Genomic DNA, 15,284 nt, shown 5'->3' on the forward strand with positions numbered 1-15,284 from the left:
GCTGTAAGTCCATCTCACGCGGCTATAGGTAATTATTGTGAATGTAGTAACTAAATGCTACTATTATCCCTTTGCGGAACGGCGTACCGGTACGGAGGCGGCCATATTGTCGTGCCAGCCTACGAGCATATGGGTACGTTTTCGCTTTTTTGTCTTGTGTATCTGCCACAGCATCGATACGATTGCTCCCTTCCGTGACTGAATGGTGCTGAAAGCTGTTGCGAAAATCTGTATCTACCTGCGTTTTAAGGAGGCCTAGTATGCATTCGATCTGTGGGAACTAAAATCAGTACTTGCACTTATATTTTAGTGTAATTGAAAATGGCTCGTTCGAAAGGTTTGAGTGACGATGAAATTAGAGAAATACTGCTAAATGCTGGAATTTTGCGGAACCTGGTAGTAATTTCGAAGGCCACAAAGACTCCAAGGTATTACCAAGAGGAAGCGAAGACTCATCGAGTGACGTTAAGATTATTCAGTAACTGGGCCCTTCACAGGCGAGAAAGAAGGAAAAACTCGGAAAAATTGAAAATAGATGGTTAACAGATGGTGTCTTTACACCTCAGAAATGCGCTTTTTCTAACGATAATTCTGGAGGGAGTCTTCAATGTGGACTTAGTGAGTAACCTGGTGAAAGGGAATCTTTTGAGATTATTTTGGACAAGCAATTAATCGGACACATTATCACTGAAAAAAATGGCTCTGAGCACTATGGGACTTAACATCTGAGGTCATCAGTCCCCTAGAACCGTAGGGGTCGCGCGGCTCCAGACTGTAGCGCCTAGAACCGCTCGGCCACCTCAGCCGGCTTTACACTGAAGGTACAAAGAAACTGGTACACCTGACTAATATCGTGTAGGGTCCCCGCGTGCTCTCAGAAATGCCGCAACATGACGTGGCATGGACTCGACTAATGTCTGAAGTGCCCGCCCGGCTAGCCGCGCGGTCTGACGCGCTGCTTCCGGAGCGGGAAGGCGTGCCGGTCCCCGGCACGAATCCGCCCGGCGGATTAGTGTCGAGGTCTGGTGTGCCGGCCAGCCTGTGGATGATTTTTAAGGCTGTTTTCCATCTTCCTCGGCGAATGCCGGCTGGTTCCCCTTATTGCGCCTCAGTTACACTACGTCGGCGATTGCTGCGCAAACACTGTCTCCGCGTATGCGTACACCATAATTACTCTACCACGCAAAAACTTGGCGTTATACTCCTCTGGTATGAGAAATTCCCGGGGGGATCAACTGGGGGCGGAACCGCACAATAACCCTGGGCGGCGCTGGGATGAGTGGACTGCTGTAGCCTTTTGTGGGGTTGTGAACCACTGAGGGCTACTGCGGGGACGACGCCTCTCCGTCGTTTCTAGGTCCCCGGTTCAATACACTCAGTGTCTGAAGTAGTGCTGGAGGGAATTGACACCTTGAATCCTGCAGGGCTGTCCATAAATCCGTAAGAGTACGTGGGGGTGGAGATCTCTTCTGAACAGCACGTTGCAAGGCATCCCAGATATGCTCAATAACATTCATGTCTGGGGAGTCTGTTGGTGAGTGGAATAGTCAGAAAAGTCTTCCTGGAACCACTCTGTAGCAATTCAGGACTTTTGGGTTGTTGCATTGTCCTGCCGCAATTGCCCAAGTCGGTCGGAATACACAATGGGCATGAATAGATAAAGGTGGCGAGACAGAATGCTTTCGTACATGTCACCTGTCAGTCGTGCCTAGACGCATCAGGGTTCCCATATCAGTCCAAGTGTACACGCCCCACACCATTACAGAGTATCCACCAGCTTGAACAGTTCCCTGCTGACTGCAGGGTCCATGGATTGATGAGGTTGTCTCTATACCCGTACACGTCCATCCGTTCAATATAATTTGAAACAAGACTCGCCCGACCAGGTAACATGTTTCCACTCATCGACAGTCCAATGTCAGCGTTGACAGGCCCAGGAGAGGCATGAAACTTTGTGTCGCGCAATCATCAAGGCTACACGAGTGGGCTTTCGACTTCGAAAGCCCATATCGATGATGTTTCGTTGAATGGTTCGTACGCTGACACTTACAGCCCAGCATTGAAATCTGCAGCAATTTGCGGAAGGGTTGCAATTCTGTCAGGTTTTACGATTCTCTTCAGTCGTCGTTGACCCCTTTCTTGCAGGATCTTCTTCCGGCCGCAGCGATATCGGATATTTGATATTTTACCAGATTTATGGTATTCATGGTCCAATCATGAAATGGTCGTGCGGGAAAATCCCCACTTCATCGTTACCTCGGAGACGCTGTGTCCCATCGCTCGTGTGCCAGCTATAACACCACGTTCAAACTCACTTAAACCTGCCATTGTAGCAGCAGTAACCAATCTAACAACTGCCCCAGACCCTTGTTGTCCTATATAGGCGTTGCCGACCTCAGCGCCGTACTCCACCTGTTTACATATTTCTGTATTTGAATACGAATGCCTATACCAGTTCATTTGGCGCTACAGTGTCTTTAAGAAACTTATGTAATTCGACAGTCCCAAAATAAATCGGTCAAGAGAAGCAGGTATTAGCCTTCAAGGAGTTAATTCAACCCAGACATCCATTGTAGCAAATAACTGCTACAGTTCAATTATCGTAGCTATTGTATGCTTGCTACTTAATACTTGTTTGACAGGGCACTCTATAACAGAAATGTGGCAACATCATAAGAAATAGCAAACAACATTTATTAAGAGTGTGTTGCAATATTGTACTTAACTTTGGTGCAATTTGATGCATGGCTTGCGTTGATCTAAACCTAATACAAGTATAAAGAAATCTAAATAATTTTGTTGTCTCTTGGCAGTCTTTGATATTGTCACTATAAACGAATGCAATACTGCAAATACTCTGGGTTGTGTCAAGTTTTCCGCAAATAACAACGACTAAGTCTGAAGCTGTCTTCAGAGTGCTGTAATGAGTGGAGTGCAGCCACTGAACTAACTTCTGGTTTGCGACTGTGTCAGTGTCTGAGGCACATTATGTTCTGATGCATTTCAGTGGGAGGTTTTTCCGTGTCTGGCAATACAAGGCGGAAGTGATTTAGTCCCGAGCTGACAGCACTACCTGAGCAGACTGTCCACACTGTTGCTGGACATACACGCTGGAGAAAGTGGTGCAGAAGCAGGAAGAGGTCCGTGTCTGTGAGCGACTTCTGGAGGCTGCTGCATAGACTGGGAGAGATATCAGGCAGGTTGTTGTCCCTGTGTGGTGGTGACCTCTTGTGGTTTTCGTTGTGTATCTCTTGCTTGGTATACAACAGTAATATCCACATGGCGAATATGTCGTTATCTTCATGTTGTTATCTTCAGTCAGAAGATTGCTTAGCTCACCACTCTAAGCTGTCCCGTGCAAGCCTCTTCCCTTCATTTCTGCATTACTACTACTACTACTACTACTACACACACACACACACACACACACTCTCTCTCTCTCTCTCTCTCTCTCTCTCTCTCTCTCTCTCTCTCTCTCTCTCTCTCCATTATCAGACAGATGACTCCTTGCTTGTTATCTGCCGATAACCTTTTTGTAGTCAGGTTGTGCCATAAATTTATATTTTCCCCAATTCGATTCATTATCTGACATACATCCTCTTAACATTGTTTAAATTGTCCGTGAGTAGCAACAGAGCTGCCACTCTTGCTTCACAAATGAATCAGAATGTTAACTGAATTTTCCATCTATGCTTGGCAGAACATGATAACAGTATTCAATAGGAAACACTTCCTGATGATCTGCAAGATTATATATCCATCTGTTTTCTCTTTTTGATGAAACAGCGTTGAATTTGCAGACTTTTGCGTAATCTTGGCTGCGTTTCGAATATCCTTTTAGGCACTTCTTGGAGCCCCTTTGCCACAACAGTTACCTGCTCGTTTGCGGAAACAGACTGTTTTCGTATATTTCATGTTATTTTGTTTTCTCTAGCGCGAAGCACGAGGTGCCGTAGCATTCAGTAAGGTACTGTGTGTTAAACGCATGGAGCATGCACAGTGACCTCTTCTGTTGCTCCCTCTGTTCACTCGGGTTTCCATTTGAATACAATGCTGTCTCATTTCTTTACGTACATATTTAGCATCTGCAAAAATTGTTCATATTTAATCAGAAACGATTAAACTTACTTACAGTTTGCCTTTCTGTGTTTGTTACATTAGCCCCTAGCGTAACCTGTGATTGTACTCATAATATTGCTGTTTGCAAAATGTTTTAAACAATAAGATCTTACAAATATGGCATAGGTATATGCGTAAATGTCACACTAAATTCTTTTCAACCTAAACCCCTTAAGAACCGATTCATTTAATATACATAACTAACCTTATGTAATGGAAAAATTCGTTGCGTTAACTTACTCATTTCGAAGGGACACCTTCTCTCCTTGAAATACGAGACGAAGCGCTTGCGACTACGTTGGCTTGTACTGTCGTGAATCACATAACATATTGGCATCTCCGACACCACGTTTCCGCTTTCCTGTTAACTATGTATGTAGTTCCGTGCGGCATCTCTGTATGTAGCGATAGTGCAGCGTCTGTGTTTTTCTGGCTACGATGCAAGTTTCTTCGACAGGTGCATGTTCAAAGGAACTTGGATCGTAATCGGAATAACGCAGGTACTGCAATATCGTATTTATCCACCGACGTTGGGAAAGTGACTTTCAAGTAAAATGTCTCTCCTGTACAGGAATATACATAATGGCTGTACCAATAAAGATTGTAGACGCATGGTTGACGACTTATGGAATGGCTCTGAGCACTATGGGACTTAACAGCTATGGTCATCAGTCCCCTAGAACTTAGAACTACTTAAACCTAACTAACCTAAGGACATCACACAACACCCAGTCATCACGAGGCAGAGAAAATCCCTGACCCCCGGCGATCGAACCCGGGAACCCGGGCGCGGGAAGCGAGAACGCTACCGCACGACCACGAGCTGCGGACGACGACTTATGGAAGTTTGTGTCTGGCAGAGAGTCGTGGACAGATAGCCAACAAGATGTATATGGAAAATGAATTAGAGAAGACACTTAAGTATCAGAATCCGATAAGAAATAAGGTGACATGCTCCGAATTGTCTTCAGTAGAATAGGTATAGGTTAGGAACACGTGGATTCCCTGAAGAGGGGATGGGTTGGGTCACGTTCCCGACCCTAAGCTCACCTGCAAGTCACACATGAAAAATAAATCAGTAGTACAGCAGATACAAGAACGTGACGGCAAACATCTGGTGTCTGTTATAAAGAAAGATCTTGAACTCCCTAAGGATGCGTTTAGATGGCTGGAACTGACAAAAATAACAAGGCAGTGAAGGACTTTGCGATGTCGCTGTTCGGGACTGCTCTTCTGTCCACGTAATTTACCCTGGAAGAAAAACACAACAAGGATTTACTGAATGAGTAATTTGGGTCTGGGAAATGATGATGAGGAACCTCAGGCTGCAGAAGAAGAAAATGTGCAGGCTGAACTGCCATCAGTTGAAGGTGACAGTGAAGGTGCTAAATGTGTGCTACTGTTTAAGACTGAATATCATTCCTCATTCTATGAATGCTGTAATTTATGAGTGCAATTATCTGTCACCTTATTTATGTCATTTCATTGTAAGCTAGCTACTTTTCTTACTGTTTTTCTGGAATTAAAAAAATGGATAAAAAATGGTAAGGCGACCGCTCGCTATAATCGGGAAATCCGGGTTCGAGTCCCGATCCGGTACAAATTTTCACTGCCGTCATTCCATTCTACACCTGATGGTGGTCCCTATTCGCAATTGCTGATTTATTTGATGTGTGTATATTGTGTTGTGAATCGTGTTAACGTTGCTTTTCTCTTACCTGTATTAACACTATTTGAATGCCGTTTTTTTGAACTGGGTATGGAGTACTACAATATTTTCATAGATTAGTGCATAAAAACGCTTAAGAACGACATTCTTGACCGGACCGGTATTCCAGGTACACATCTGGCTCACCTACCTGGCTACGCTGCGCTTTAAGTTACAGCCCGGATCAACATTAGGCGTTGGCAAAACAACAGAAAAGTGATGTCTCGCCGATACACGGTGTTCCGGTTAGACGGGCAGCTGGATGTATAATTAACTTTAAAGCGAATTGCTAGATAATTTAGATCATAAGTAGAATCGTAGCAGTAACGCAGTCCCTCTGATCTCTTGCCAAGTGGGACGCGGCGCTACTCGGCCGCTGCTGTAACGTTGCCCTCCCCTCTTGTTGCAGCGGCCTTCCAGCACGTGCGGGACAACATCGAGGAGCTCAACGGCCGCGTCGGTGCCAATGACACCGACCTCATCTTCCTCAAGGGTCTCATGGACAGCCCCGTCATGCGCTCCCTCGTCAAGGTGAGTCACACTCTCCTCTTTGTGCCTCTTCCTAGGTTTTATTGCGCGCGTCATGTGTTTCCTCACGTATGTTGACGAGCCTTTGGTCACTACCGCAGAAAATCGGTCGTTCAACTGGAATCAACGAAACAAGTTGTCATTTAGTGTTACGGCTTTAAAATGTGCTAACTACGTGTAACAGGCACCTATAAGTGGAACGTGGGCGGTACAAGAAAGATCGGGAGAATGAGGACAGGCAAAAATTAGTAGAGATTCGTGCTACTGTACAAAGAGCGATGCGCGAAGCATTCAACCATTACCACCGTCATACCTTAGCAAAAGATCTTGCTGAAAACCCAAGGAAATTCTGGTCTTACGTAAAATCGATAAGCGGGTCGAGGGCTTCCATCCAGTCACTCACTAATCAGTCTGGCCTGGCAACGGAAGACAGCAAAACGAAAGCTGAAATTTTAAATTTGTGAAATCTTTCGCGCAGGAGGATCGCACAAACATACCGCCGTTTGAGTCTCATACAGATTCCCGTATGGAAGACACAGTGATAGACATCCCTGGGATTCTGAAGCTGCTGAATGGGTTGAAAATAAATAAATCACCAGGTTCTGATGGGATTCCAATTCAGTTTTACAGAGAGTTGGTTGGTTGGTTTTGGGGAAGGAGACCAGACAGCGTGGTCATCGGTCTCATCGGATTAGGGAAGGATGGGGAAGGAAGTCGGCCGTGCCCTTTCAGAGGAACCATCCCGGCATTTGCCTGGAGTGATTTAGGGAAATCACGGAAAACCTAAATCAGGATGGCCGGGCGCGGGATTGAACCGTCGTCCTCCCGAATGCGAGTCCAGTATCTAACCACTGCGCCACCTCGCTCGGTTTTACAGAGAGTAATCTACTGCATTGGCTCCTTACTTAGCTTGCATTTATCGTGAATCTCTTGCCCAACGTAAAGTCCCGAGCGACTGGAAAAAAGCACATGTGACGCCTGTGTATAAGAAAGGTAGAAGGACGGATCCTCAAACTTACAGACCAATATCCCTAACATCAGTTTGTTGCAGGATTTCGAACATATTCTCAGTTCGAATATAATGAATTTCCTTGAAATAGAGAAGTTGCTGTCCATGCATCAGCACGGCTTTAGAAAGCATCGCCCCTGCGAAACGCAACTCGCCCTTTCTTCACATGATATCTTGCGAACCATGGATGAAGGGTATCAGACGGATGCCATATTCCTTGACTTCCGGAAAGCGTTTGACTCGGTGCCCCACTGCAGACTCCTAACTAACGTACGAGCATATGGGATTAGTTCCCAAGTATGTGAGTGGCTCGAAGACTTCTTAAGTAAAAGAACCCAGTACGTTGTCCTCGATGGTGAGCGTTCATCGGAGGTGAGGGTATCATCTGTAGTGCCCCAGGGAAGTGTGGTAGGTCCGCTGTTGTTTTCTATCTACATAAATGATCTTTTGGATAGGGTGGATAGCAATGTGCGGCTGTTTCCTGATGATGCTGTGGTGTACGGGAAGGTGTCGTCGTTGAGTGACTGTAGGAGGATACAAGATGACTTGGACAGGATTTGTGATCGGTGTAAAGAATGGCAGCTAGCTCTAAATATAGATAAATGTAAATTAATGCAGATGAATAGGAAAAAGAATCCTGTAATGTCTGAATACTCCATTAGTAGTGCAGCGCTTTACACAGTCACGTCGATTAAGTATTTGGGCGTAACAATGCAGAGCGATATGAAGTGGGACAAGCATGTAATGGTAGTTGTGGGGAAGGCGGATAGTCGTCTTCGGTTCATTGGTAGAATTTTGGGAAGATGTGGTTCATCTGTAAAGGAGACCGCTTATAAAACACTAATACGACCTATTCTTGATTACTGCTCGAGCGTTTGGGATCCCTATCAGGTCGGATTGAGGGAGGACATAGAAGTAATTGAGAGGCGGGCTGCTAGATTTGTTACTGGTAGGTTTGATCATCACGCGAGTGTTACGGAATGCTTCAGGAACTCGGGTGGGAGTCTCTAGAGGAAACTAGGCATTCTTTTCGTGAATCGCTACTGAGGAAATTTAGAGAACCAGTATTTGAGGCTGACTGCGGTACAATTTTACTGCCGCCAACTTACATTTCGCGGAAAGACCACAAAGATAAGATAAAAGAGATTAGGGCTCGTACAGAGGCATATAGGCAGTCATTTTTCCCTCGTTCTGTTTGGGAGTGGAACAGGGAGAGAAGATGCTAGTTGTGGTACGAGGTACCCTCCGCCACGCACCGTATGGTGGATTGCGGAGTATGTATGTAGATGTAGATATAGAAGTAGCTGTTTTAATGGGACCTTGATGTCCTGACTATTGCATTAGACACCTGAGTTAGTCGTACACAACTTCCATCGGGGATGGACTGGAGGATCTTGCTGGCCAAGGGAGTATCTCAACAGCATCCAGCTAGTCCATAGAGACATGTGCCGTGCGAGGACGGGCGTTGCCCTGTTGACAGATGGTGCCTGTAGATCGCCTTATAGGAGATAACACATGAGGACATATTGGTGTGCTGTCAGAGCTCTGTGAATCTACCAGAGGTGATCTGCAAGTCAGTCCAGATGGCTCCCACGATACGACTCTAGAAACAACATCAGTGTGTCTTTCCAAAACAATGGCAGAACGTTTGTCACATATCAGTTCTTTACCTCTGACAAGTGAAAAATATCAAGTTCTGTCTTGCTTTTGATACCACGTTAAACTGAAAGTCCCTTACAACCGGCTTAGGTAAATCACTTCAAAGATCACAGGAAGGCAGTGGAATGCTACTTCCAACAATACCATGCCTAATAAAATGCTGTGATGTTCAAACGAATGCTGGTGAAATGCAGACTTGGAGCAATGCAAATAGCAGGGTTTGCCGGAGATTTAATCTCCGCTGCCAAACCGTCGTGTCTGGATCTTGCTTAACATCGACAGAACATGAGGGACCTCCACATGTTCATTATTTATTAACAGTACTATGTTGTCAGTTCTTTATGTTGAAGCCACCATCACAGAAGGAATAGTTATGTCAGTATTTTCATGAGGCAACACGATTTCAAGAAGCCCAGATATCGAAGAATGATTAAGCATTTGTTGCTATTATATTAACTACTAGCTGTTATACATAGCTGTACTCGCATATCAGCACATTTGTTATGGTGAGTGGTGGGGAGTAAGTAAGCTGCTGTATGTGCAATATCATCAGCTGCCCTCACGTGCCTGCCTGTTCTGGTAAGCATAGCTCGTGATGTGCGTCCGCTTGTCCCACCACCTGAAGCTGTTTCAGTGCACGATGCATCGGAGTGCACAGCACCGCTGCCGAACAGTGCGTACAATGGAGCATTGGCAGGAGCGCGCATCTATGTATCTGCTTTGTGCTATTGAAGTAGCTGTACATTCAGAATGAGATTTTCACTCTGCAGCGGAGTGTGCGCTGATATGAAACTTCCTGCCAGATTACAACTGTGTGCCGGACCGAGACTCGAAGGTCCCGAGTTCGAGTCTCGGTCCAGCTCACAGTTTTAATCTGCCAAGAAGTTTCATATCAGCGCACACTCCGCTGCAGAGTGAAAATCTCATTCTGGAAACATCCCTCAGGCTGTGGCTAAGCCATGTCTCCGCAATATCCTTTCTTTCAGGAGTGTTAGTTCTGCATGGTTCGCAGGAGAGCTTCTGTAAAGTTTGGAAGGTAGGAGACGAGGTACTGGCAGGTGTAAAGCTGTGAGGACGGGGCGTGAGTCGTGCTTGGGTAGCTCAGTTGGTAGAGCACTTGCCCGCGAAAGGCAAAGGTCCCGAGTTCGAGTCTCGATCCGGCACACAGTTTTAGCTGTACGTTGTACAACGTATACATTTTGCGACAAATAGTGAGGAAGTATGGATTAAACACGTTGAAGATTGAAATAAACATTGTATTCATTACTTTGAATCATATCACGTAGCACTCAACCAATAAAAGCATTTTCACAAATATGATAAACACCGAAAGTCAATGAGTATATACCTTTTTCAAAGAGTTAATATTGTTCCCTAATTCGTGTGATATTCTTCAAATCAATAAGCTTCTTGACTACACTTTCTAAAATGGCTTATGTTCTTACTCGGGGTTCAAGTTATCTCCATCCCAAATTTCGTCGAAAGTGGGTTAGTTGTGAAAACGTAATACACAGAGTTCCTTTCGCATGTATAATTATAGTATGGATTAATTTTTTAATTACGATGTTATATGATTCCCCAAGCTATACTCAAGTTACCTGTGAAAACCCCGTGAAAGAGATGATCGTATTCAGACAGAAAGATATGACGCTTTTAGATGAAACATTAAATCATGATATCTTTTTTTCCCGTGATCCAGTTATAATGAAATTATGCCTATACGGTGCACCAAGCTATACTCAAGTTACCTGCGAAACTCCATGAAAATTCGTCAAGTATTTTTGGAGAAGCATGTTCAAACAGACTTACACAACACTTTCGCAGATTTATTAATAGTGTAGATGACTGCCCAGTAATAACAAAAGATAAGAACTGGATACGTGAGTGGTTGAGGAAAAAGAAAGACATGTTCCATGTTAATTTGCTCACTGAAATCCGGTGTGTATAGCAGTTTTTGAACAATTATTAATGATGTCACGGGATAGAATAGAGAAAGAAAACATGGTTACTAACGGGAAAGTTGCAGTTGCAGAAAATGTTAGGAATAACCGAAATTTCTGGAGACACGAAGATAATTTGACTGGTGTTTAGTGTAGTAACATCAGCGAACGCCAGCATTATAGTTGTCATGAAAACCAGGAGAGCAATTGTGTCTGCCGCGCAATAACGTTTTTAGTTAAGTAAACTCATTTTACTAAGGTTTGAAGCTACTCTTGATGTTCTTCCGTGTTTACGATTTAAAATTGGATTGTTTTAAAATTCAGCCTTGTGCAAACACGATTTTTTTTTGTATTTACTCGGACATGTTTCGACACCTATGTGTCATCTTCCGTGGGTAAAATTTTTATTTTGTATATTCTTGAATTTGTTGTAGAGCTTCGTGGGGAAATGCTTAGCCTGGCTTTGAGATACTCATTTAACTAAGGTGTGAAGCTCCTCTTGATGTTCTTTAGTGTTTCCGATTTATAATTGAATTGTTTTGAAAATCAGCCTCATGCAAACACAATGTGTTTGTTTTTGTATGTAGTTAAGTAAAGAAAAGCAAAGAATTTTTTTTTTTTTTGCGATTATTACTTCGTATGGCGTGAAGATCAATGCTACTGTAGGGTAATATACAAATATAAAAAAAAGGGAGAAAGGTCTCAAATATATACAGATTTAGATTTTTACCTCTACCTAACTATTGCTACATCTGGAGGTCCAGATTTCTTAATCACTTGTGATAATTTCGTGTGACTGACGTGCATTTTAGAGACTGCGAGCTACTATATAAAAACGATTTAGTTACTATTAGAAGTAGGAGCTGTTTTCTGCAGTTACGTTATGGAATGCTGCTGTGATTTAATGCTTAAAATGAAACCAATGACACTGAGAATCATCTATTAACCAGATTGCAAAATGTTAAATATAATTATTATTGTTTAGACTTAGGCTGCTTAAGAATTTTGTATTGCAACAGTATTCAAAAAATTCAATCTGAGGAACTGAGTTTTTCTTTTATTTTAAATATGCGGTACGTTGACATGAATGGATGCATATATTGCTATTTCACGTATATCCTGAACAACGCTTTCTGCTTGTTTATAGACTAGCAAACATTAACTGTTATTTGAATAATTTATGTTGAACATCACTGTCATTTCTGGTAGAAATTTCGCAATGGAATTGATTCTCTCGATATATCTAACGTAGTAGAAAAGAGAGCAGTTTGAGATAACTGCCAATGAGTAACAACTATTTTTGTCCAGCGGCCGAGAGGCTGGTAAAGGGACACGGTAATCATCACTTCAGACCGGGTAAATTGTTTCGTGGACCGGTTGTGTCCGCAAGTTTCCATATCCGTATATCTCAGGACACTCTAACTTTCTTATCTGGGGAGAAGTTTACTTCTTTTATATCTATTTTCCGAACCAAAATGACGTGTTTTATTCTTTTTAAGGGGAGCCGGAGGTGCCTATGCTGCCCATGTTAAAATCACTAAGTTTGAGGAACATTTATGAATAAACTACCAAATAGAAAAATTTGAATTTTTTTTTACATATAGAGTGGTTTAGTATTGCAGTTATGACAGAGGGATTTTGGAGCATCTTTTCTAGTTTCCTTCCAATTATTTTTTTATTAATTACCCATATTTTTTTTACAAATAATTGCTTTATAATTAAACTGAAATGAAACTACTGAACATATTGCCAAATGGCTTTGTTACTATGTAAGTTTGACCACTAGGAGTGCTGTATAAAAATTTCATCTCTCTAGCTTGAGTGGATTTTGAGAAAATGTTCCTTATATTCGAAAAATTCTAATTTACGGGAAATGGCTATCAAAGTTTCTCAATACATTCCAGCACTATAGGATGGATTATAAGGGTCTTCTTCTTCATCCTCCAAAAGCTTCCTCTTCTGTCTTCTTTTCTGGCCTGTTGTTCCATCATACTTCATATGCCTTTCTCTTCTTTCTGCTCCTCTTATCCTTTCTCTGTCAATATTTCTTAGTGCTCGTACAGTGTTCACCCCAGCTGTAAATCCTAATGCCTTCAGAACTTCACACCTCACACTGTTCCCTTGGTTGTAGGTTGCTATTGCATCATAAATGCCAAAGTTCAGTGTTTTTATGCTTCCAAACACCCTTTTAGGAATCACTTTCCAAATCAAATTGTTTACACTCTCATTAGGATTCTGCGTCTTTCCGTGTAGACATTTGTGTAACAATTTTGGCTGTGCTAAGTCATGAAAAATTGGTTTTATTGCATATACACTCCTGGAAATTGAAATAAGAACACCGTGAATTCATTGTCCCAGGAAGGGGAAACTTTATTGACACATTCCTGGGGTCAGATACATCACATGATCACACTGACAGAACCACAGGCACATAGACACAGGCAACAGAGCATGCACAATGTCGGCACTAGTACAGTGTATATCCACCTTTCGCAGCAATGCAGGCTGCTATTCTCCCATGGAGACGATCGTAGAGATGCTGGATGTAGTCCTGTGGAACGGCTTGCCATGCCATTTCCACCTGGCGCCTCAGTTGGACCAGCGTTCGTGCTGGACGTGCAGACCGCGTGAGACGACGCTTCATCCAGTCCCAAACATGCTCAATGGGGGACAGATCCGGAGATCTTGCTGGCCAGGGTAGTTGACTTACACCTTCTAGAGCACGTTGGGTGGCACGGGATACATGCGGACGTGCATTGTCCTGTTGGAACAGCAAGTTCCCTTGCCGGTCTAGGAATGGTAGAACGATGGGTTCGATGACGGTTTGGATGTACCGTGCACTATTCAGTGTCCCCTCGACGATCACCAGTGGTGTACGGCCAGTGTAGGAGATCGCTCCCCACACCATGATGCCGGGTGTGGGCCCTGTGTGCCTCGGTCGTATGCAGTCCTGATTGTGGCGCTCACTTGCACGGCGCCAAACACGCATACGACCATCATTGGCACCAAGGCAGAAGCGATTCTCATCGCTGAAGACGACACGTCTCCATTCGTCCCTCCATTGACGCCTGTCGCGACACCACTGGAGGCGGGCTGCACGATGTTGGGGCGTGAGCGGAAGACGGCCTAACGGTGTGCGGGACCGTAGCCCAGCTTCATGGAGACGGTTGCGAATGGTCCTCGCCGATACCCCAGGAGCAACAGTGTCCCTAATTTGCTGGGAAGTGGCGGTGCGGTCCCCTACGGCACTGCGTAGGATCCTACGGTCTTGGCGTGCATCCGTGCGTCGCTGCGGTCCGGTCCCAGGTCGACGGGCACGTGCACCTTCCGCCGACCACTGGCGACAACATCGATGTACTGTGGAGACCTCACGCCCCACGTGTTGAGCAATTCGGCGGTACGTCCACCCGGCCTCCCGCATGCCCACTATACGCCCTCGCTCAAAGTCCGTCAACTGCACATACGGTTCACGTCCACGCTGTCGCGGCATGCTACCAGTGTTAAAGACTGCGATGGAGCTCCGTATGCCACGGCAAACTGGCTGACACTGACGGCGGCGGTGCACAAATGCTGCGCAGCTAGCGCCATTCGACGGCCAACACCGTGGTTCCTGGTGTGTCCGCTGTGCCGTGCGTGTGATCATTGCTTGTACAGCCCTCTCGCAGTGTCCGGAGCAAGTATGGTGGGTTTGACACACCGGTGTCAATGTGTTCTTTTTTCCATTTCCAGGAGTGTATTTCTTAGTGCTCGTACAGTGTCACTAACATATTCACGAAATCTGTCACTTCCACCAGTCAGCTTCTTGCTAGAGGATGTCACAGGGCTATGGCCGGCCATGTGTTGCCTAGCAGAAGGCACTGTTTCAGTAATTGTAGTATCGCAACTTGGTATTAGTGTTAATTTTCTTTTCCCTACGTTCTTCCTCTTCTTATATACACGGTTACTAAAACGTGGCATCATAATCAGAACCTCTGCAGGCGTGGGGGAAAATGGTAATAACTCCACTTCTAGGGCGAGTAGAACAATAATTCAAAGTTTACATTAAAAAGGAATGTTCCAATTAATTTTCGGCAGCAAAAAAAATCGTAATTTTTTGGATTTGACCACATCTCTATTTACATGCACGCCTCAAGGACGGCTCCCAGGACCTGGTCCCATCGGCTGGTGGACCGAACTTCGAGCATAGAATACTTCTCCGGATGTAACGCGTGCTTGGTCCACCCGCAAACCCTATCACGGATGCTGCGTATGGTGGATCCGCCTCTCGGGCACAGCTCCGGATATATAGTTATGTTTAGTTAAAGGGTCGTGTAATGTCGTG

At 44.4% G+C, this 15,284-nt stretch overlaps 1 protein-coding gene across 5 annotated transcripts in view; it reads left to right on the forward strand.

Moving 5' to 3' along the window:
* The window catches only part of LOC126237031 (protein PALS2), a 398,888-nt gene that overhangs the window by 148,129 nt on the left and 235,475 nt on the right, over nucleotides 1–15,284 (forward strand). For all 5 annotated transcript variants that reach the window (XM_049946786.1, XM_049946789.1, XM_049946788.1 and 2 more), the window contains exon 2: nucleotides 6,237–6,358. In XM_049946786.1, coding sequence (XP_049802743.1) covers nucleotides 6,237–6,358 — 122 coding nt within the window. The remainder of the gene's footprint in view (nucleotides 1–6,236; nucleotides 6,359–15,284) is intronic.

This window comes from Schistocerca nitens, chromosome 2, assembly GCF_023898315.1.
Source record: "Schistocerca nitens isolate TAMUIC-IGC-003100 chromosome 2, iqSchNite1.1, whole genome shotgun sequence".
NCBI lineage: Eukaryota > Metazoa > Arthropoda > Insecta > Orthoptera > Acrididae > Schistocerca > Schistocerca nitens.